Raw genomic sequence first — 20,915 nt, 5'->3', positions numbered from 1 at the left:
GATTTTCCCCTCCTAGATATAGAATGAAAGCTGTAATAAGCTGATAAACTTGTGTCTTCCAGTATTACATATTCTATTACATATTCCTTTACTTTAACCAAAAACTTCAACAACAAAAGCAGCTGGCTGAACATTCAGTTCAGAAATAACTGAGGCCTGTTCTCAAATGCAACTCCTATAACACAATTACATTCTCAGAGGCAGGGCAGGTAAAGATGTAAAAAGCTCTTGGATGCTGGGCAGAATGTATGTGCACATTCCAGGAGAATGATGTCATGGCTTTATAGGGCTTTCTCCTTGTCTCTTTCTTTCTTTCTTTCCCACAGGGTTAGAGAAGATGGACTTCAAATATACAAGTAGAATTCTGCTTTTGTCTATGCCAGTGTCCCTTCCCCCCCATTCTCTTCTGCTTTTCTTTGAGTCTGGGGGGTGACAACCCATTCTGCTGAAGAGCAAGGACAAAAGTTCATGTCTATCAGTGCAAGTCCATCTGTCATACATAAGAAAGGGTCAGTGGGAGTCAAACAGGACTGAACAGGACTTTAGCTCTCAGATAAAGCTGTGAAAAATGCACCCACAGGGATTTCATTTTAAAGGGCAGATTTTTAAAGTCATTGGAAGAATTTAGGGCAGTATGTCAGCTGATGAAATACTGTATATAATTTGTAAGCTCTAAACTGAATCGTGAAATAAAAAGTTATGGACAGTGTGTACATTGTTGATTTTATGAAAATTATATTAAAATTTTGCTTCTTTTTAGACTCAAGCAATCAGGAACCATGTAGATTACATAAAAAACCGAATTCAGTCATAATAAATAACCCTATAATTCCTCACTTCTTCTAAGGAATAGTTTTTGCATAACTTTTTCATATTTTAATTTTACTATGGCATTGTCAGAGAGATTTGTAAACTGCCTGTATTTGCTTTTTCCAGATTTTCTTTTCAGTGACATGACATGATGTGGAGACTTATGCTGTGCAAATGAAGAATGTTTAAAGCTAATGATCTATCATCTTCCTTTGAGCAGGCTTTGAAAACATCATTTGTCATTAAAGGAAAAGCTTTCAAGTTTATCTTGTTTTCAATGTGCTTGCATTTTTCTCAGGTGACAGAAGAGCCACTTGATGAAGTAGAGGAAGACTCTAATCTCTGGAACTCCTTTGCTGAAGAGGAAGAAGAGGAGGGCATGGTGTTTTTTGTTTTAGAAGAAAGCACTGGCTACATGGCACCTGCTCTCAGAGCACTGGCAGTTATTCATACTGTCATCTCCTTTGTCTGTGTGATTGGATACTACTGCCTAAAGGCAAGTCCTTAATCTTACTGCTAATCTGTTTGTTAAACATTGGCTACGTCCAAGGTGGTTGGTGGTGCTCATACTGAAATAGCTATTTGTACCTAGCTGTTTACAAATTCTCACTGCTCAATGGGTAGATGTTTTCCTCCCGTATTCTGGCCACCAGAAATAGAGCTCACTTTCTTCCTAGCAGTGTGTGTGTGTGTTTTAGATTTGTGGTTAAAATTGTGCCGGTAACACAGCCACATTTGGTTACCGCTGGACAGTGTTTGCACAGTGTGAGGGCTCTGTCTTAGCTTTACCCACTCTGTGCATCCCTCAGCAGGTATGTTGGCATGGGTCCCATCCAGGACAGCTGAGCCAACCAACCAGAGGGATATTCCACGGCATGCAACATCATGCTCAGCAATAAAAAGCTGTGGGAGAGGGTTGGGGCTTGACTACCAAGGTGGCCATTGTGAGGCTGCCTAGGCACTGATCTGCCTAGTGTGGGAGAGTCTAGTGTAATGTTTGGTCTCACATTTTTGTGTTACAAAGAACCAAAAATACATGACCATTACATCACCGTCACTTTCACAGGTCCCTCTGGTTGTATTCAAGAGAGAAAAGGAGGTGGCTAGAAAGCTGGAATTTGATGGACTGTACATAACTGAACAACCAACTGAGGATGATATTAAAGGACAATGGGATCGCCTTGTTATAAATACACCGTAAGTAAAACTAGACCCTGTGTAAACTTACAATATTGTAACTCATTAAGCCACTGATCTAGAACCTTTGCTGTCCACCTGTCACTTAGTTAATCTAAAAGAAAGGCATTTAGCCTCTTCTATTAGATGCTACACTAGTAGATTCTAAAGTGAAATCCTGTATTATCTGTTTATTTAATAACTACAATAATAATACATATATCCCACTTCCTTTTAATTTTCTAGGGTTTGAAAGGATTCGGTATTTTACCTCAAAATGTCTCTCCAAGACATTTCACATATTAGTCTCCATTGAGAAAATTTTAAAAAGATAAAGTTTTTAAAAATATAATTTACATCCTTTCCAGTGACTATTTCACTTGTACAGTGTACATATTCTCCTCCCTTTCTTTCCCACTCCTTAACAAAGAAATTTGTACAAGAGGAGTGACAGGAGGAGTGACAAGAGGAGTAAATCTAGTGCAAAATAACATTCCTAGAATTTGAGTAGGTCTGACAGGAATATCTGTGAAGTTGTAGGCATTAGCAAATACTGTAGTAGTCATACACTGATTCTAAGAGTCTCAGTATGCTGCAGCAGTTTGTAGGAGTGGCACAGACAAACACAGCAAGTCAGCTCTCTTCCCACAGAAAAAATGCCTTGACTACAGGCTGCTTTTCAGAATTTACTGGTAGGTTTAGATTAGCTATAAGAAGAAGTTCTTTACTACAACAGTGAGGTACTTAAACAGGTTGCCCAGAGAAGCTGTGGATGCCCCAGCCCTGGAAGTGTTCAGGGCCAGGCTGGATGGGGCTTGGAGCAACTTGGCCTAGTGGAAACTGGCCCTGCCCCTGGCAGAGTGTTGGAACCAGATGATCATTAAGGTCCCTTCCATCTAGGCTTCCATTATTAGAATTTCTAAAATACTGGAAATTCTTGAATGCTTTGTTTTCCTACACCTAAGTCTTAAGAATTTTTCTTAATTTCATTCAGCAATAGCACATATTATTAAAGTTGCAACCAAAGCTAATTGGGAAACAGGAGAGTTTGCTTATTTTCCAACCAGTTTGTTTCACTATTGATAGCAACCCATCTAGATACCCAGTAAGTTAATCTTCAGCAAACAGAAGCAAGAATTAATGAAATACTTTGTCAGCTTATTGCTAGTGACATGCTGTACAGTCTGTTCTCAGCATGTTGCACTGTCTACTGAAGTTAAACAAAAGATTAATACTAATTTAAGTAGGCTAACCCTTCCCTCTAATGTTAACTGAGTCTTGAGGTTTAGTGCAAGTACTGTATGATCAGAATAACCACTGCTGGAGGGTACCCAGTGTTCTGTATAAACTGAAATGTGCTTTCTATAATTGGAAAAAGTAATTAAAAGTGTGAAAGTTATACCCTGCCAAATTATTGGAGTTTTTTGTAAAAGAGATAGACACAAGCTGGCTACACTATGACATATTTTGCTTAAAAGCCTGAGAAATCAAGCAAAAAAATAATACAGAGCACTGGACTAGAATATACCATCCATTTGAGCCACTAGAAGCATTTGCCTTTATTTGGATTAATTTAATTCAGAATCCCAATTCAGAAAGGTAAAAGTTGGAGCATAGTCATTGGGAAGTTTGCCTCGCATCGAAGCAGAACATTGTTGTGGAATCTCATTTTTCTTGTGCTAGCATTTACTTTATTTTAGCAACACTGTCCTTTAGTTTAAGCAGTTATCTTTCTCTTTTGCATTCCTGCATATTTTCTCAACTCAGTGTTATTTCCAGGAAACAAGAAGAGAAAAATCTTAAATTTTGTACTGTTTCCTGCTAACTGGCATTCCTCAAAACAGGCATAATAGACAGTAAGGTCATTAGAATGAGCAGCTCCAGGATAATGCTATATATATACATACATACATACATACATACATACATACATACATATATATATATATATATATATATATATATATATATATATATGCTATATATTGGAAAATGATCTTGAATTTTCTTGGCCAGTTAAAGATTTTTATAAATTCTGTTGGCAAACCATCGACTGGTTCTCAAGCGTACAGCCTCTGTTTGAGATGTAATCCAGCGAACTAAAAAATTATTTATCCTTTAAGATTCTCTTATTTTTCTCTGAAAATCATTGTCTGGTCTGATTTTTATGGCTAGGGGTGATAAAGTATTTATTTAGTAGATGACTGATACTACAGTGACTAACCTGCTACTTTGGAATTGTTACGCTTATCAGGCAACAGTATTTAGCCTGCTGACCTTTTGTAGCCAGTCATATTTGTGAATGGGAAAAACAAAGGGGTCTGCAGGGGGAAGATTATATTGCAGCAAATTATGATCAATAACAGCTGTTGTCCCCCTGAAAAGAAATCATTCACCTAATTTGAAGTGCAGTGAGTGAAAAAAATTTGCAATGATCAGGAACATGGCATTTTCTCTTTTTTCATTGTTTTTTTTTCCTTTCCCCTAACAAGTTAAATAACTTGAAATACCTCTGCCTTATCTATGTAGGTCCTTCCCTAACAATTACTGGGACAAATTTGTGAAACGGAAGGTAGGCTTTTTATATTTCTATTATGCTTTCCAGAGCAATAATCTACTATTTGATTAATTTGGATATCTGTATGCTTCTGTACATATAAATACAGAAATAACAGAGAACTGGAATTTATTTTATGGAAGTTGTTGTTGTGTTAAATGTCTCAGTGAAAAGGCAGCTGTGGTGTAGGTGGGAGGAGGGAAGAAGACAGAAGGCTGTGGTTTCCTTCCTAGACTCAGACATTCGAAATAACTTATTGCTGCCAATCAGCCAGCAGGTCTAATTTGCAATCATTGTCATCTTTAGGATACAAAGCCCCCTCATTGCCCTAAAAAAAGAAAAACATGCCAGCTTAAATGACAGAAAATTATATATAAGCTTTCAGATAATAGCCTTTAATGCTTCTATTTTTCGTTTTTATGCTCCCCTGGTTTCCTGGGAGTTCTTACTGTTCTAGTAGTGTTAATTGTGAAGGACTTCTTTTTTAATTCCTGAAAACTACTGGTCTAGAGTAGGTGAATGTCACTGAGGAGTTCTGTGAGAAAAAGCTTTCCTTTTTCCCTTTCTAGGTTATTAACAAGTATGGAGATTTATACGGAGCAGAGCGCATTGCAGAACTTCTGGGTTTGGACAAAAGTGCCCTTGATTTTAGTCCAGTAGAGGAGAGCGAACCAGAAGAGGCTTCTCTTGTGTCATGGTAGGACTTCTGAGCTTCACAGACAAATTATGTGTTGGAGTAACTTCATCACCAAAGATAAAAGTGGATTTAATTTTGAAACTGTTGTTGTGTTTTCCTCAACATGGAAAATTAGAATGGATGAGTCTTCCTAGTGTGGAAGTAAAAGAAAATAGCTTTTTGTTTGTTTTAAAACACAGTTGTAAAAGTAAGAAAAAAAAATCAGCGAATTTATGCTGACTGATATAGTTGTCCACTCTTTCATTTTAAACAATAATTAATGCAGCATTCATAAGGTCTTACAACAAAGTTCTTTTCAGACCAGTGGTCTGAAAAACTGATAACACCTAGATAACAGGTGTCTAGTTCAGATTCAGAGAGGTTTTCCTGACTTAGTCAAGATGAGAGCTTAAATGTGTACCAGTCCCAAGTGATCATGCTCCTACAAGAGCTGGTTTTCTCAATGTGTAAGATGCACAAGTAAGATTTCCCTTTGCATGCCATCCAATGGCTGATAAGATATTTAGAATATTGTAGAAGGCATTACTTTTTCTCTTAGTTATTCTGGGAATATTTTACACTAGAGGGAACACTTACCTCCTCAATTGGAGCAATCTGTGCTCCACATTTCACTACTTTTGGCATAGATCTTAAGTTTTTAGGTCTGGAATATGGAAGTATCATTCTTCCTGAAATTTTTACATCAGTTTTGTTGGTTTAGAAACTCTTTATCGTGCTCAGAATTAATGAATACTCTGAAAAATGATGTACCTGGATCACTCAAAAAATGAACAATTAATCTATATCACCACCTTCAGCAAAAAAAAGTGAAGTGCCACAACTAGTTTGCTGTTTATAAATACAGAATTCAATATTTATTTTTTGACATTTATGCATTTCAAAAATTGGTTTTTTCTTAGGCTAAGCTCCATTGATACAAAGTACCACATTTGGAAGCTCGGAGTTGTTTTCACTGATAATGTGAGTATGTTAGCCTAGATGAATGTGCTTTGATTTACTCTAAACATGTATGTCCTCTGCCATCTGCTTTTATTTTCAACAAACATACACAAATAATATTGCATTACAGAGCCATTCTAAAATATTTTTTTCTGTCTTGTGATTAGACTAAAGAATGTTTTACTCAGAATTATATATGGCACATTATAGATGGTTATAACTGCTACTATAGTACATTATTTATTAAATTAATGGTTTAAAAGGTAGTTCAATAATTATTATTATGTTACTTGCCCATATCAGTGACAGACCTCTTTGGCTCAACCTCAAGGAGAAACCCTTGAGGAGCATTCCCATTACAGTAAAGAAACTACACACACCCCTGGGAGTGCTAGAAATCCCTGCCATTAAAAAGTGGGCCTGACTTTTTACAACATAAATTGATTGAGTGGAATTTACACATTCCCAGGCTAGTCATGTTAGCTCAGCAGAGCACCATTCATCTTAAAATAAGTTATTAGTATTACCAATCATTGGTTGCTCTATCAGCAAACACCTGCCTTCCTCATCCCTGCCAGTGCCAGCTGCTGTCAGGATACACAGGTTTTTCACATCCTTGTGTTGACTACTTTTGGAGTTGGTGAGTGAGGCTGGTCTCAGCATATTTCAACAGCAAAAGAAGGGTGACGTCCTCCTCCATCAGTGGAAATTTTCAAAAGCTGGGTGAAGTTTCAGCTTAATCCCTTCATAGGCAAAGTGTCCTGCTACAACAGCTTGAATCACTCCAAAATGCTGTGTTCTGGATCTAATAATGCACATCAGCACCTGTTAACCCTCTGCCACTTTTCCCTTTCTCTGCAGTCATTTTTATACTTAGCTTGGTACACGACTATGTCTATCCTTGGGCACTACAACAACTTCTTCTTTGCTGCTCATCTGCTGGATATTGCTATGGGTTTTAAGACATTGCGAACTATTTTGTCTTCAGTCACTCACAATGGCAAACAGGTTAGTGCTACATGAAAAGACTTGAAAATAAATACACTTTGTAAAAGTACTGGAAAAAACTTGTTGTAAAGGAAATATCAAAATGAAATTAATTTATATCATGATAGGATTGATCACATCTTCTGCAGCACACTTAATGCATGCTAAAACCTATGAAATTAAAACAATCTATACCCACAAAGTGATGACAGATTAAGTGCTGTACACAACAGAAAATACATCATTTTAGAATTATATAAGAAAATTAATTACTTCCTAACCAGTTCATTCTATATTCTCAATTATGAGCCGATTAGTGATAAATATTAAGAACACACAATCCCTCCTTAGCTACAGCAGTAATAATGATCTGGGCACTGAGATTTCAATACCTGGCTAATAAGAATGTGCTTAAAGGTGTGGGCATTCTGCACTATGGCCCTTTGTCATGCAAAAATCAGGTTAATAACGTGTAATTCTAAAACTAATTGTTAAAATTTTTGCAGGGAATCATGCACTGATCTCCAAAGAATCCATGTTCCTAGCTAGCATAACAACAAAAAGCAAGCTTTACAGTTACTTTTAAACTCACATTTAAGAAATCTTAATTCCCCAAAATATCATCTCAAATATACACATTCCATTCCTTCTCAAATGCAGTAACATATATTCTAAGCCCACACCTATGCCCTGCTAGATTTGTCAAAACATTTTATACCACATGATGTTTTGGAAGAAGCATAAAAATATAACCACACAAGGTGATGACGTGTTATCATCACACAAACAAATGAAATCTCGGGTTTTATACTATTCATTTTACTGCAGGATGACCAATTTCATATTAGTTTTAATGATTGTAATGACTTATGTATCTTCCTTATGAATTTTTTAAAAATGTAAGAGTCAAAACTGAGCAGAGTTGACAAAACTGTTTGAACTCATGACTGTGGCTTTTACATTCTTAACAAGCAATGAATATTTTTTCTAATCCTGTTGCTTTTTTGGCGAGTAAATTAGAACACTGAAAGACAGCTGCAGATTTCTGCATTGAAATGTTCACTTTGGGAGCACGCTGACAGATCTGCATAGTGATAATTGATCAGCTTGTCTTTCAATACTTTTATGTTTCTTTTAAAAGTGTAAATACTGGTTGTTGCATTTTTTAAAATACGTAGCTTTGAGTAAACTCCTCTCCAGAGCTGTATTTTCTAACACCAACTTCAACAGACAATACAATCTAGTCTCATTAACTGCTTAACTTTTTCACCTAATGATTTTATTTCCTTACAAGCAGGACCTGGAAATTACTCTTATCTAAAAAATTTTCTCTCCATTTTAGCAATGGCTTTGCTAAACAGCTTTGGAAGAGAAAACAGACTATTATAAGTCTTTATAGGTCCTAAGAAGTCCCAGCTGAAATTGTCAAATTATCTAAAGGGTTTTATTTTCATTGTATATCCAGTGTTTCAAGTTACTACAATGAAACTTTTGAACTAAAGAGAGTAAAAAATTGCTTTGGAGATACACACATCAAAGTCTTTACTAAAGACATCTAAGTATTTAGTCTAAACTGCTGTCTTTAGTTTCCTTATTGGGAAAGGTACAATATGGCTAATTTTCACTATTTAAGGCAATGCACCAAGCAGGCATGTCTCTTCTGACAAAATGATATTGAAACCTATTTTCATGTCATGTCTCCACACGCAGCTTGTGCTTACTGTGGGACTCCTGGCTGTAGTAGTGTACCTTTACACTGTGGTGGCTTTCAACTTCTTCCGCAAATTCTACAACAAAAGTGAAGATGAAGATGAACCAGACATGAAGTGTGACGACATGATGACGGTAACTAAAACATCACCATGTGCCTCAAATATCGTCCTGAATTTTCAAATGGATACTTTAGAAATGATGATTAAGGAGGGATATGTTTGTTGTTAAATCCATTGGGTTCTTCCTCTCGATATATGTCGTTTTGGAAATAGGAATAGTCTTGAAATTCCCTCTGCATTCTCCAGCGGTCTAAACTGAACAGCAAATAGATGACACATAGGAAGATATTCTGAATTTTTGTCCTAAATACTGTGGTTTATGATGTGCCACAATGCTTTTACAGCTGAGGATGGCAAACCCTCAAAGTAAAAAAGGAATTTCTTGACAAACTGGTCAGAGCTTCAAAAAGCAGCTGTGTTGTCACAACAAAGAAACCCCATTTGCTCCTCATGTTTGCAAGTGTGCAAGCTCTTCCTGTCCTTATTTAGGTTATATGAATTATGGGATGTTATTAGCACTAGTTATAAAAGCCTGCTCCAAAATTACAATTAGTAATTTAGTCATGAAGAAAGACGACAAGGGTTAGAAAGCAGAAATGACAACTTATTATGATTATCTTAATATACCAATTTATAATCTGATTTCTACCCATTGCCACTAAATGTTATTTCTGTCAAAATAGCACATACTCTACAGATATATATTAATGTATGAAGAGTATTTGATTTTCTTACTGTATACAGAGAACACAAATTCAGGTATTAAAACTGTAATATTCTGAGTTTGGGGCCAGCCAATATCTCCCAAGGAACAGAAACTCTCTGCCCTGTGTTTTACACCAGAGATAGACTAAAATACCTCAGAACAGAAGTTTATCATAGACTTCACAGAATGATCCTCCCTATTCTTGAACTTTCCTTTTAACATTCAGTGCAGGTTAGACAAGCAAATTGCAGAAATTATGAAACCTGCCCAAACTTTGTGAGCTGAATACTATGGTTTGGTCATAAATAGGCGTAGGAATAATTAGAATAATAAAACTATACATTTTAAACCACTCTATCAAGTGAGGTAAATAAATTCTAAGCTGCATTTTTAAGTATTATTAAACTAGTACTAGCATCTTTTGCCATCAGTAAAATAGCATTATAAAATAGGATGCATAGTTCTGTTTAGTGTTTGCTAATGCCAAGTATAATACTCATTATTTAACACCCTGATGTCTCATGTGACTTCAGAAAACTGGCTGTGGTTAGAGACTGATATTGGTTTTAACCCACACTGTGTAGCTGAAGGTGGTTTACAAGATTTTGTAGCCAATCATACAGGAACATCAGTAGTTTGTCACTCTGGCAGAAGATTCCATTCAAAAATACTAACAGCTTAAATATGCAGATTATTAAAGATTTTTTTTATTAAGATTTATATCTTAATATATATAACAATACTTTTGTAAAGTGATTTCTTCTGCATTGAACTGAATGCAGGTTGTTTCACAGATCACAACTAATTTACAATATAATAAATAAGACATCTATTATTGCAAAATTAATTTATCTAGCAACCTACAAACAGCTAGATCTACTTGTTGTAAACATCCCACTGTTTATTTTATGGCAATATTTTCCACATTTCTGAACTTCACTGCAAGACTTTAAAAGATGTCCTCTTCTTACTCAGAGCAAGAAGTCAATATAAGGAGTAGAATATAGTTGAATACAGTAGCAAATACAAGAAAAATAACCCCAAAATAATCTCAGTCTGAAATAAGACTGAGTGAGTGAGGAGCAGGTAACAGCTGATGCTGACTCCCCCTCTTAGTAAGTGTACCTGAAGGTGGAATCACATTAGTTAAGACAGTAACAGATTTTTGGTGCAGTGTGTTTGGTACATGAGGAATGATATTATGTGTTCTTGTTACTATTTGTTTGTTACTTAAATTGTCAAGAGAATTAGCAGTATAATTTGAAAAACAAGAAAAAAAAAAACCCTGAAAGAATAGTTCAGGGTAAGTGTATCTGTCATTTTCCTCTCTCTTTTTTAGTGTTACCTGTTCCACATGTATGTGGGTGTAAGAGCTGGTGGTGGCATTGGAGATGAAATTGAGGATCCAGCTGGAGACCCTTATGAAATGTACCGAATTGTCTTTGACATCACATTTTTCTTCTTTGTCATTGTTATCCTACTGGCCATTATTCAAGGTACCATCACTTACCTTAGTAGACATTGTTCAAAATTAATTCATCATTGAAACCACATTTATGTTTGAGGTAAATTTAGCAGTACTGCTGTAAAGACTTATTCCTGAGTTTATAAAATCATTAATTCTGAAAGTAATTTCATATCAATTCATACATAATATGCTACACAAGGTCAAAGCAGAAGGAATAGAACTTACATGGGTTGCAGTTTTTATGAACACATTTGTAACTATCCAGCAATGATTAACCTTGTGCAGGATCACTGTTCTCCTGTATTAAGCATTTAAACTTCGGAGAGCCTTGCTGAAGACACTCCTCTCACTTTTAGCCTGGAATCACCACAGCTGACTGGGGAATGGAGACTTTCCTGTTGGAAAGGGTAAATGACATGGAGAAAGTCACCATGACCACATAGCCATTTCCTCCTTTCTTTAGAGACTGATTTGCAGTTTCAGTTGGTTTGCAATTGTGATTTATGGCAAACATGACCCCTCTTTGGTGATGGGCAGCATTCAACACTCATTGCATAAACTCTTCTAAGGCTGTTAGGAAAAAACCACACTGTTTTATGGCAACCTGGTGGTAAAGAGAAAAATATAGCACATCTATACTGAGAAAAAGTTACAAATGTCACAGTCTCCAAAGTGATCCAATTCTTTTCTTAAAACATTGAAAGTGGAGGAGTAACACTTTGAATGTTAAGGAGACTCACTAACTGTCCAAGGTGGGCTGTGGGAGCAGAGTTGTCTATGTTGAAAAATACTTGGGATATAAGAGTTTAATGAGGAGAGTGAAAATTATTTTCATTTATGGGAACAAAATGAGTTTGTTTATGGGAACAAGATGAATTTGTGTAGGGTTAAATGAACTATTAAATAATAATATTATTAATATATTAATAAATAATATTAACAAAAAAGCACAATCCTAAGACTGTGTCTGTATATATAAGTACACTAAACTCTAGACACTGGAGGACTGACATTACTTGCAATATGAATATTGCTAAGTACTGAAGTGTTGTTACTTTTCTATTTGAAACAGGTCTGATTATTGATGCTTTTGGTGAATTAAGAGACCAGCAAGAACAAGTGAGGGAAGACATGGAGGTAAGAAGCACATTACATTTTTCATTGCTCTTGTTCACCTAGATTGTCACCAATTAGTTTTTTTTGAGTTAAAATTCATCTGTAACCACAACTTCTGCTTTCAGACCAAATGCTTTATTTGTGGAATCGGCAATGACTACTTTGACACAACTCCACATGGCTTTGAAACACATACTTTGCAAGAACATAACTTGGCAAACTATCTGTAAGTACATTTTACTATTGGAATTATGATAGAGACCTTTCAGATGTAGTGTCATTTAGGTGCACACATTGCTGAAAATCCCAAACCAGAATTCTATAAAACTGAGGAATATTTCCTCTCCTTTAGGGTCTCCCCTCCTCTATTCCACACTGAAGGTTACCATTAAGGTGCTCACTTTACACATGAGGTACCTTAGTAGTATGAGTCCAGAAGGCACATCACCTCCTTATTCAGCTTGGAGGAAAGGGAGATATGGGAAAGGAGAGGGGACAGTTTAATACATTGCTTTAATTTGGAAGTTTTGGTTGTGACTTCTGGTGGGTTGGTAATGCTGATGAGACCACAGAAAACTGGCTTCAATTTAAAAAAAAGAAAACCCAAACCAAAACAAAGCAAATAAAGGCACTTGTAGAAAGTTCTTCAAAGATAAGCTCCAAAAAATAATTAATTCCATTCCTATAGTTCGTTAGTGACAGTGGAGCATTTTGAAACCTTGAAGAACCAATGAGCTGTACATGTTTAGACTATATCAAATTCCCAAGAGAGTGCTCTTCCACTTTCATTAGTAAATGAGGATATTAGTATTTCATTAGTAAGAGGATATTTTAAAAGTTACTCTTGTTGCATTAGTTACTCATACAACATAGATAATTAATTATACAAGCATTGCACTGGTAGAATGAAAGGAGAAGCTGCTGAAATCTTATAGCAGTCAGGCTTTGGAATACTGCACCTGAACTTTTTTAGCTTTAAAAAAAAAATCAATTGCTTAATGTGATTCAAATTTATATTAATATCCATAGTTTTACTAGTCTACAACATCCAAGCTTTTCTTACTGTATCGAATTACTTAGATGTTACATGGGAACCTCTAATTCACCATTAATAAAAAATGGCCATTTCCTTCATAATGGAATATATAATGAGCAATCTTTTTACCCAGGTTACCCTTTATTTAGACAACTGTTAAAATCAGTGTACTTTCCTTCCTTCACAATGAAAGCACATAGCCTCATTCCAAATTCACTGCACCGAAACTGACCAACCATGTATTACCTCTAAACAGACCACAGTTGACTCTCTACAGTCTTCCTCCTAATTAGTTGAAGCTCTCAACATTTGACTGAGCTCAGGTGTTGGGGAAGGATAGGCTCAGCCTATGAGCTGTATAGCAGCAGTGCTCAGAACTCCTGGTGCAGCTCAGTATTTACCACACTTCTCATGCAGTAGCCATAGTAACCTCTTTCAAGGTGACATGTTGGAGCATATGTGCTCAGAATTTGGCATATGTCTAATTCAGGTATTGCTCCTCACACTGAAATGAAGGAAATGCTAAACTGCATTTTTCTACTTCTACAGATTTTTCCTCTGCTAGCACTTTCACAGAAGACATGCTTCAGGACAGAATTTTCTCCCCTAAATTAAGCACTTTAGATGCCTAGTAGTGTCATTGCTTTGCTGGTTGTCATTATCTTCCTCACATACCCCAGACTAGAAAAGGTCAGGCAGAGACATCATATTTCCTCCATTAATATCCACTTCATGTGCTTGTTTCAGGTTCTTCTTAATGTATCTAATTAACAAGGATGAAACTGAACATACCGGCCAGGTGAGTAGAAAATAAAACTTAAGAAAAATCATTAAGCTTATCTTTCAACATTTTTATCTTCTCAAGCCTTGTAGCTGTGTACCAGCAGGTGGAACTGATGTACCACTGAGAAGTATGGATGATGCCACTCTCCCCAAGAGGCTACTGCCAGCAAAAGAAAAGGGTTAAAACAAAAGGGAGGGGAGAAATGCTGCACTGTGCTATTTCACCCAGCAGTGAACTCTGTCAGAAGTCAGTTAGTAGTAATCTTACTCTCATCTTATCTCTGAAAAGAAAATCTCAAATGCACCAGGTGTAGCTTATTCCCAAGAGGCTTAAGTAGTTAAGCTCCTATATTGATAGTCAAAATCTATATATATGTGTAGATAGACAGGTATTTGGGTGACCATATATTAGCATTGTTAGGCCCTAAAGGTAAATAAATAAGAAAATAACTAGAACTTAATTATATCTTATCACTAATAAGAAGCTCTTAGGCAAACGCTACAAAAGTACCTTTGTTTTCCACTCAAAGCAAAACACATTTGCTTATGTACAAATTTGTCAACAGGTTTGCTCTGACATAAATAGATTGATTGATTTATACTTTGATATTTACTAATAGAGGCTAAATTTCATTAGTACTGAATTAAGAGAAGTATAAAACTATTATAAACATTACTGAGTTACAATATTTTGAGTTCCAGTGTCTATAAATTCTACTCCATGGTAGCAGGCACAATATGTGGATATTGTTAAAAGTTTATCTACAGCACTAACTGCACAGTGACTGGTAAAATAAATACTCTTTCTCATTTTCAGGAATCATTTGTGTGGAAGATGTACCAAGAAAGATGTTGGGATTTTTTCCCAGCAGGGGACTGCTTCAGAAAACAGTATGAGGATCAGCTTGGCTAATATCACAAAAGAAATGATTTATTCATGAACTGCTAAGATCCAGTATACAAAAAAAAAAAAAAAAAATCTGTTCTTTTTACGGCATAATTTCACAGCTTGTATTTGCTTTAAATGTCTTCAAAGTTCAAGACACACATAAAATTTGACACTATTTCTGAGGCTTTTTGTACCTACCACATATGAAACAGGTCTTTTGTTGGAATTTTAATTAGCAAAAACTATGCCAGATTAACTTAAGCCTTCCAGTTCAAACATGGCCTAAAATTATAACAACTTTTTAACTACATCATTAACCTGGTGTTTGGCAGTACAGTTGAAAGGGCTAAAAGGCATCTTAATTGCACATCTGACATTGAAGAACTTGAACATCAGAGACTGTACCTCAGAAAAAATAGTTCAACTAACTGCTGTCCAGTTTTTCCCCACAATATTTGCTAGTGAATGTATCAAGATACAGTTTGAAAAGCTTTAAGCAGTTAAAAAAAATCATTTTCAAACACTTTGTCAACCTTAAAACATTAAAGTGCCTTAAAACCTCTGTAGACATAGCTATGCAAACTTTTTGTTAGTGTTCTAGATGAACAGACTCATTAACTGTATTGCTTTTCTGTCTTTCTGTATCAAATTGCACTTAAAGTTTGTTTATATACTACCTTCAGTAACAGCTTATTAGATGCTGCTGTTAAAAGACATACACTGTATCAAAATGAACACAATTTAAATCTTAGGCCAAAATAAAACAATGCTCTACGGTCACCTGCAAGTAGAAGTTGCTAGGATTATGCTTTTTTTTTTTCTTCTAATAAAAAGTGCCCACTGCAATAAAGTATTATAAACCAAATATAACTGTTGCTGTCATCTTTCCCATTTTTCTACAATATAACTTTTGTTATAGTTTTTTGACAATGGTAACTAAAAACACATATATTCATTGTTCATCCACAGCTTTATTTTAAGGACTACATAGAACAAGTACAAGCTGAAATAACTGTTCTATTTCTGCACTGTAGCCTGCTTCTTTAGCAAAGAAAACTCTAACTTCATCACAAATTTTAAACCTCTTTAATAATATCATTAGTCTTCAACAATTTTCAATCTTATCTAAATTCATTTTGGTTGCACAAAATTTTAAGTGCCAGCAAAGAAAAACAGGCATTTGGCATACAGAAAAAGGCAATAACAGGGAGATAAAGAAAGATTCAAGTTTCTACATAATGTTTGCTATATTCAATTATTCATATGAGGAAATCTGAGCTTCAGGCAATCATGCTGTCCAGCCAATCTTCAAGCTCTTCTTCAGTAACATCTTTAGATGTACTTTGCTGCTGCTGCGATGATGTGCTCTTCTCTTCAGGCATATCTACTTTTAAAGGCTCTAGAGAAGTAAAAACAAGATTGAAAATCTGGAAACCAATCCATACTACCTCTGTCCTGCATCATTTTGCTTTCAATGCACAACTGACTGTATTTAAACACAATCTCTCCTTCTTGAAGAACAGCAAGTCATATTCCAAAAATAGTTTCCATGCTAAACTTCATTTTGTAAAATCAATGCTAGTAAAGTTTGAAAGTAGCATTTAGGAGAAGCCATCAGACATAGCTGTCAATTCTTCTGTACATCATTAGCACAGCGAACTAAAGGTTGATGAAGTTACATAAATACTTTATCTTCCCTGCAATAAAATAGCAGTACACTCTCTAGCAGTACACTTTTTTTAAAATTTAAATTTTTGCTAAATCATAAACCCAACTCTGTTTTGCAGATGAATTTCACTTAATGTTTAAAGTGAACTGGCAATGGTGAAACTTTAGGTTAGTGAGGAGTTAAAACTGAAAATGAACAAATGGGCCTGAACACAGCCCCAGACAAATGAAATGCAGTCTGACAGAAATTATGATAGCAGCACTGTTGACTGGCTAATCAAAAATTCAAAACCATCACCAAAACAGAGAGCAATGGAAATTAAATAAGGTCATGCTGGGGAGAAAACTTACCATTTTTCTTACAATCCATTTTCAAATCTTTCTCAGCTGATATGCTGCAGGATAATGTACCTGACACAGGTCTATTTTCTATATTAATGGGAGCCTCTAGATTCAGGAGAAGATCTAATTCTTCATCCAAATGGTCAGTGTCTTGATTTGATAGTGGATGGACTCTTTGAAATGATTCTCTTGCATCTGCCCTAGAACCATTTTTACTCCCAGGTTCTGATGGAGCAGCAGAATTACCAACAGGATGGGAAACCAGCCCGGTTTCACCTTGAGCCAGAGACTTTCGGAACAGCTGCTCTCTCTTCTTTCCATCTTCAAAAATTTTAGATTTCATCTGTGGGATCTCTAGAGGTGTTGATGCCTATGAGTACAAGAAAGGACTTGAGTCCTTATATGATTATCTATTATTACTATTCTGTCTAATTTGGATTATAATTCATACTTGCTATATTTGATCACTTAAGAAGGTACAGGAAATTTGTGCAGAATCGAATTCAGAAGCAAAAGTAAACTAAAGTTATCTTGATACTTTTGTAAAAGCAAATGCAAAATACAAACTCCTTTCATCCCTTACTACAGAATATGAGATTGTATGCTAAGACTGGCACTGACACAATCATAGAATAGTTTGGTTTGGAAAGGACCTTAAAGATTACCTGTTCTAAGCTGCCTGACATGGGCAGGGAACTTTCCACTAATCCAGATTGCTCAAAGCCTCATCCAACTTGGTATTGAACACTTCCAGGGATAGGAAGTCTATAGCTTCTCTAGGAAAGCTGTTCCAGTGCCTCATCACTCTTACAATCAAGAACTTCTTGAAATCTAATCTAAACCAACCCTCTTTCAGCTTAAAGCTACTTCCTTTGTCCTATCTATACATGCCCCTGTGAAAAGTCCCTCTTCCAGCTCTGTGTAGGTACTGGATGGTGCTGTAAGGTCTTTCTGGCACCTTCTGCTCTCCAGCCTGAAGAGCCCCAACTCTCAATCTTTCTTCACAGGAGAGGTGCTCCAGCTCTCTGATCAACTTTGTGGCCTTCCTCCACACTTTTTCCAAGAGGTCCATTTCTTTCTTGTGCTGGAGACCCCAGAGCTGGATGCAGCTCTCCAGGTGGGATCTCACAAGGGCAGAGCAGACAGTGAGAATCACCTCTCCCATGCTGATGGTCAGGTTTCCTTTGAAACATGGCACACACTCCTGAGTCATGTTGAGCTTTTCATTCACAAATACCCCCAAAGTCCTTCTCCCTATGGCTAGTCTTAATCCTCCTGTCAGGGCCATACTTTTCCCTGCTTGGACAAATGGAGCCTTTTAAGAATTTTTTTATATTTAAATCTCACTGGCTCTTCTTCCCTTATATTAGTATTTCCTTTTTCACAGTTTGAAGGAACGCTTTACTAATATTGTTGCAATCCTGCCACTGGTGAATAAATGACACTTTCTTCACCTACACAATTGACAGTTTTACCTATAAGGATTGATTCATGGAGAAAAGCACGTTTGTTGATATTAGTTATGTAGAGGATTAAATCACAATTAATATGCTTAGCAGGAAGAATGTGAAAGCACTTAAAAATTTTGGTGCAAACTTTTAACAGCTGCTAACAAGAGAAGCAAACACAAAAACAGTGCAATCGTTCCATGTCAAATACTCTGATACTTCATCTCAAATCTAATATGCTGAACATCCAGACATTTTGTTTAAGGCCAAACAGGCACACAAAATGTGTCAATAGAGCAGTATCCTGCATTACATGCCACTTGACACACCCGTCTAAATGAATGCATTTGCTTATATAATACATTCTACTTCTGCTTGAAGACTAATCATTCTTGCACACATTATTTCTCCTAAAATATTTGCATTTTCTTGTGAAATTTCACAGCATTACCTGCACAAGGTCGGCAGCTACATTCAGCCTCAGATGTAGAGGCAATTCCTGAAGGGCCTGGACCAAAGACTGGCAGTCAACAGAAAGTGCAGAGAACTGAAACACAATTCAACATATAGTACACTTGTAAAAAAAAAAACCACAACAACCAACCAACAAAAACATCCACCAAAAAAACCCTCATAATTTAAATTATTACATTCTCCTATCACATACATTCAAGAAATCTAATGAAATACAGAAATTAATAGTTTAACATACACTTTTATGAAGCAGCTTAGCTAAATAATAATATAAAAACACCTAAAATGCATATAATCACTTAAGGTTAAAAAACAAGGTATAAATAGAATGCTCCTTAGACAATACCTTGAAATTCCAAAGTAGGAAATAGTTCAGGAAGTCAACAATGGCATAAGAAGCTTTTCCAGCTGAAACATCTTTTGAACCGTGAAGCTTTCATGCAATGTGAAATGCCATTATTTAATGAGTTGCCATTATTTCCTAAGCAATCATCCCATGCAGCTCCTGTGTAGCTAAATTTAATGCCTCAACACAGGCCTTTTCATACTTCCCCATCTTTTCAAATGTTTTGATATTTCCAAAAGCAACAAAGTATATAATTACATACACTTCTAAAATGACCCTCAAGAAAGATATGCTACTGCTGCTAAATGAGAACTAATTGCTGTGACAGGTACTGAAGCTGCTGTTTCTCTTGACCCTTTAAAACAAAACAAAAAAAAAATCACACAAAATGGACCAGCAATATTTGTAGTTTCTACAGAACAGACCAGATTTCAGTAGTTTTAAAACAGATTCCAAGCTCAGGGTACAACAGAACATTCTGAACACGTTCACCATGGATAAACTGGCAAAGATAAATCTGACATCCATCACATATTTTAAAATCTGACAATGAATTGCTTAAGTTCAGTCTATGCTCTCAGCCTGTATTTTCATGGAAAAAGAAAAGATGCTTCCAAATCTCACTTGAAGAGACAAAAATTTGTCCCTCTCAATATGATGTGGACTGGCACAGCCATTTAGAAGTCCAAATACTCATAAATTAGGAGAGTTTTGTGACGTATCATAAGAGATTTGTCAAAGAAATTCATACTGCTTCCAAAAGCCAGTCAACACCTTTTAACAGGCATTTAACACCTGCACAGGAAGCGAGAATGAACATCAAAGACATAGTATGTTCTGACAGGGTATTTGCAAAATCAAAATAAATTTTTAAAAGAAACAATGTAGTTGATTTAACAGTTCCTTTTTCCAAATTGAGGTTCTGGTATCCAGTAATGAGAATAAAAGGGCTAAAAAATTATCTAATGTAAGAATTTTTCTTCTGTATTGAGAACTTAATTTTACAATGGATTCGTGGTCACCATCAAAGATGACAGACTGGTGAAAGTAACCTCACAAAGGTTCCAGCAAATAATTCTTGTTGCCCAGCAATGAACTAGATGTTCAGAAAATACAGTTATTTTGACAGATATTAAGGATCAAATGTAGCTTCTGCACAGTTGCTAAAGATAAGGAAATTGTATGAATCTTGTAACACAAAAAATTCTAAAGAGTAGAACTGAATAACATATTTAAGTGCATTTTGGAAGAGCTATATATACTTTCAAAAATATTAACATGAGTGAACATTGGAAATTAAGGTAAAAACATGGAGATAGGGAAGAGGAGGAAATGTTGAGGATAAAGAAAAAGGGGAATTTTGAGAAATAACATAATAGAAGAAGGAATTTGGTATCTAAGTAGAGACTTCTCTAAAAGTGGTGTTCTAATAAAAAGCAAAGGGATAAAAGCAATACTTTTATAAATAACTGTGCTTTTTCTATTGCAGACCATGATATGAATGAGACCATGATTTTTATTGCATTTTATCAATAAGCAATGGAGCAAATGCAAACCTACTTTTGTGAAAATGAAAGATAGTATTCTTAATAAATTGAAATTCTGTTATTGTTGATGTCACTGTAACCTTTGCATTCTACATTTGAAACTGATACTTTGCCATTGCTTTCTACAAAAGATAGAGAATGAGAAATATCTAAT

General features: G+C 35.7%; 2 protein-coding genes across 2 annotated transcripts in view; one reads left to right on the top strand and one right to left on the bottom strand.

Annotated features, from left to right (window-relative positions):
• Positions 1–15,806, top strand: part of RYR3 (ryanodine receptor 3) — a 150,306-nt gene extending 134,500 nt beyond the window's left edge. Inside the window, exons 93-104 of the mRNA XM_059848220.1 lie at positions 1,109–1,306; positions 1,877–2,007; positions 4,516–4,558; positions 5,113–5,240; positions 6,140–6,200; positions 7,041–7,187; positions 8,877–9,011; positions 10,984–11,140; positions 12,185–12,249; positions 12,354–12,454; positions 14,012–14,063; positions 14,865–15,806. Of these exons, the coding sequence (XP_059704203.1) occupies positions 1,109–1,306; positions 1,877–2,007; positions 4,516–4,558; positions 5,113–5,240; positions 6,140–6,200; positions 7,041–7,187; positions 8,877–9,011; positions 10,984–11,140; positions 12,185–12,249; positions 12,354–12,454; positions 14,012–14,063; positions 14,865–14,960 (1,314 nt within the window). The 3' untranslated portion in view covers positions 14,961–15,806. The remainder of the gene's footprint in view (positions 1–1,108; positions 1,307–1,876; positions 2,008–4,515; positions 4,559–5,112; positions 5,241–6,139; positions 6,201–7,040; positions 7,188–8,876; positions 9,012–10,983; positions 11,141–12,184; positions 12,250–12,353; positions 12,455–14,011; positions 14,064–14,864) is intronic.
• An 81-nt stretch (positions 15,807–15,887) lies between these two features.
• The window catches only part of AVEN (apoptosis and caspase activation inhibitor), an 83,328-nt gene continuing 78,300 nt past the window's right edge, over positions 15,888–20,915 (bottom strand). The window contains exons 4-6 of the mRNA XM_059849787.1: positions 18,846–18,941; positions 16,956–17,316; positions 15,888–16,335 (exon numbers count right to left, since the gene is read on the bottom strand). Coding sequence (XP_059705770.1) covers positions 16,217–16,335; positions 16,956–17,316; positions 18,846–18,941 — 576 coding nt within the window. The 3' untranslated portion in view covers positions 15,888–16,216. The remainder of the gene's footprint in view (positions 16,336–16,955; positions 17,317–18,845; positions 18,942–20,915) is intronic.

This window comes from Haemorhous mexicanus, chromosome 6 (assembly GCF_027477595.1).
Source record: "Haemorhous mexicanus isolate bHaeMex1 chromosome 6, bHaeMex1.pri, whole genome shotgun sequence".
Lineage (NCBI taxonomy): Eukaryota > Metazoa > Chordata > Aves > Passeriformes > Fringillidae > Haemorhous > Haemorhous mexicanus.
This window is presented reverse-complemented; position numbering and strand designations above follow the sequence as displayed.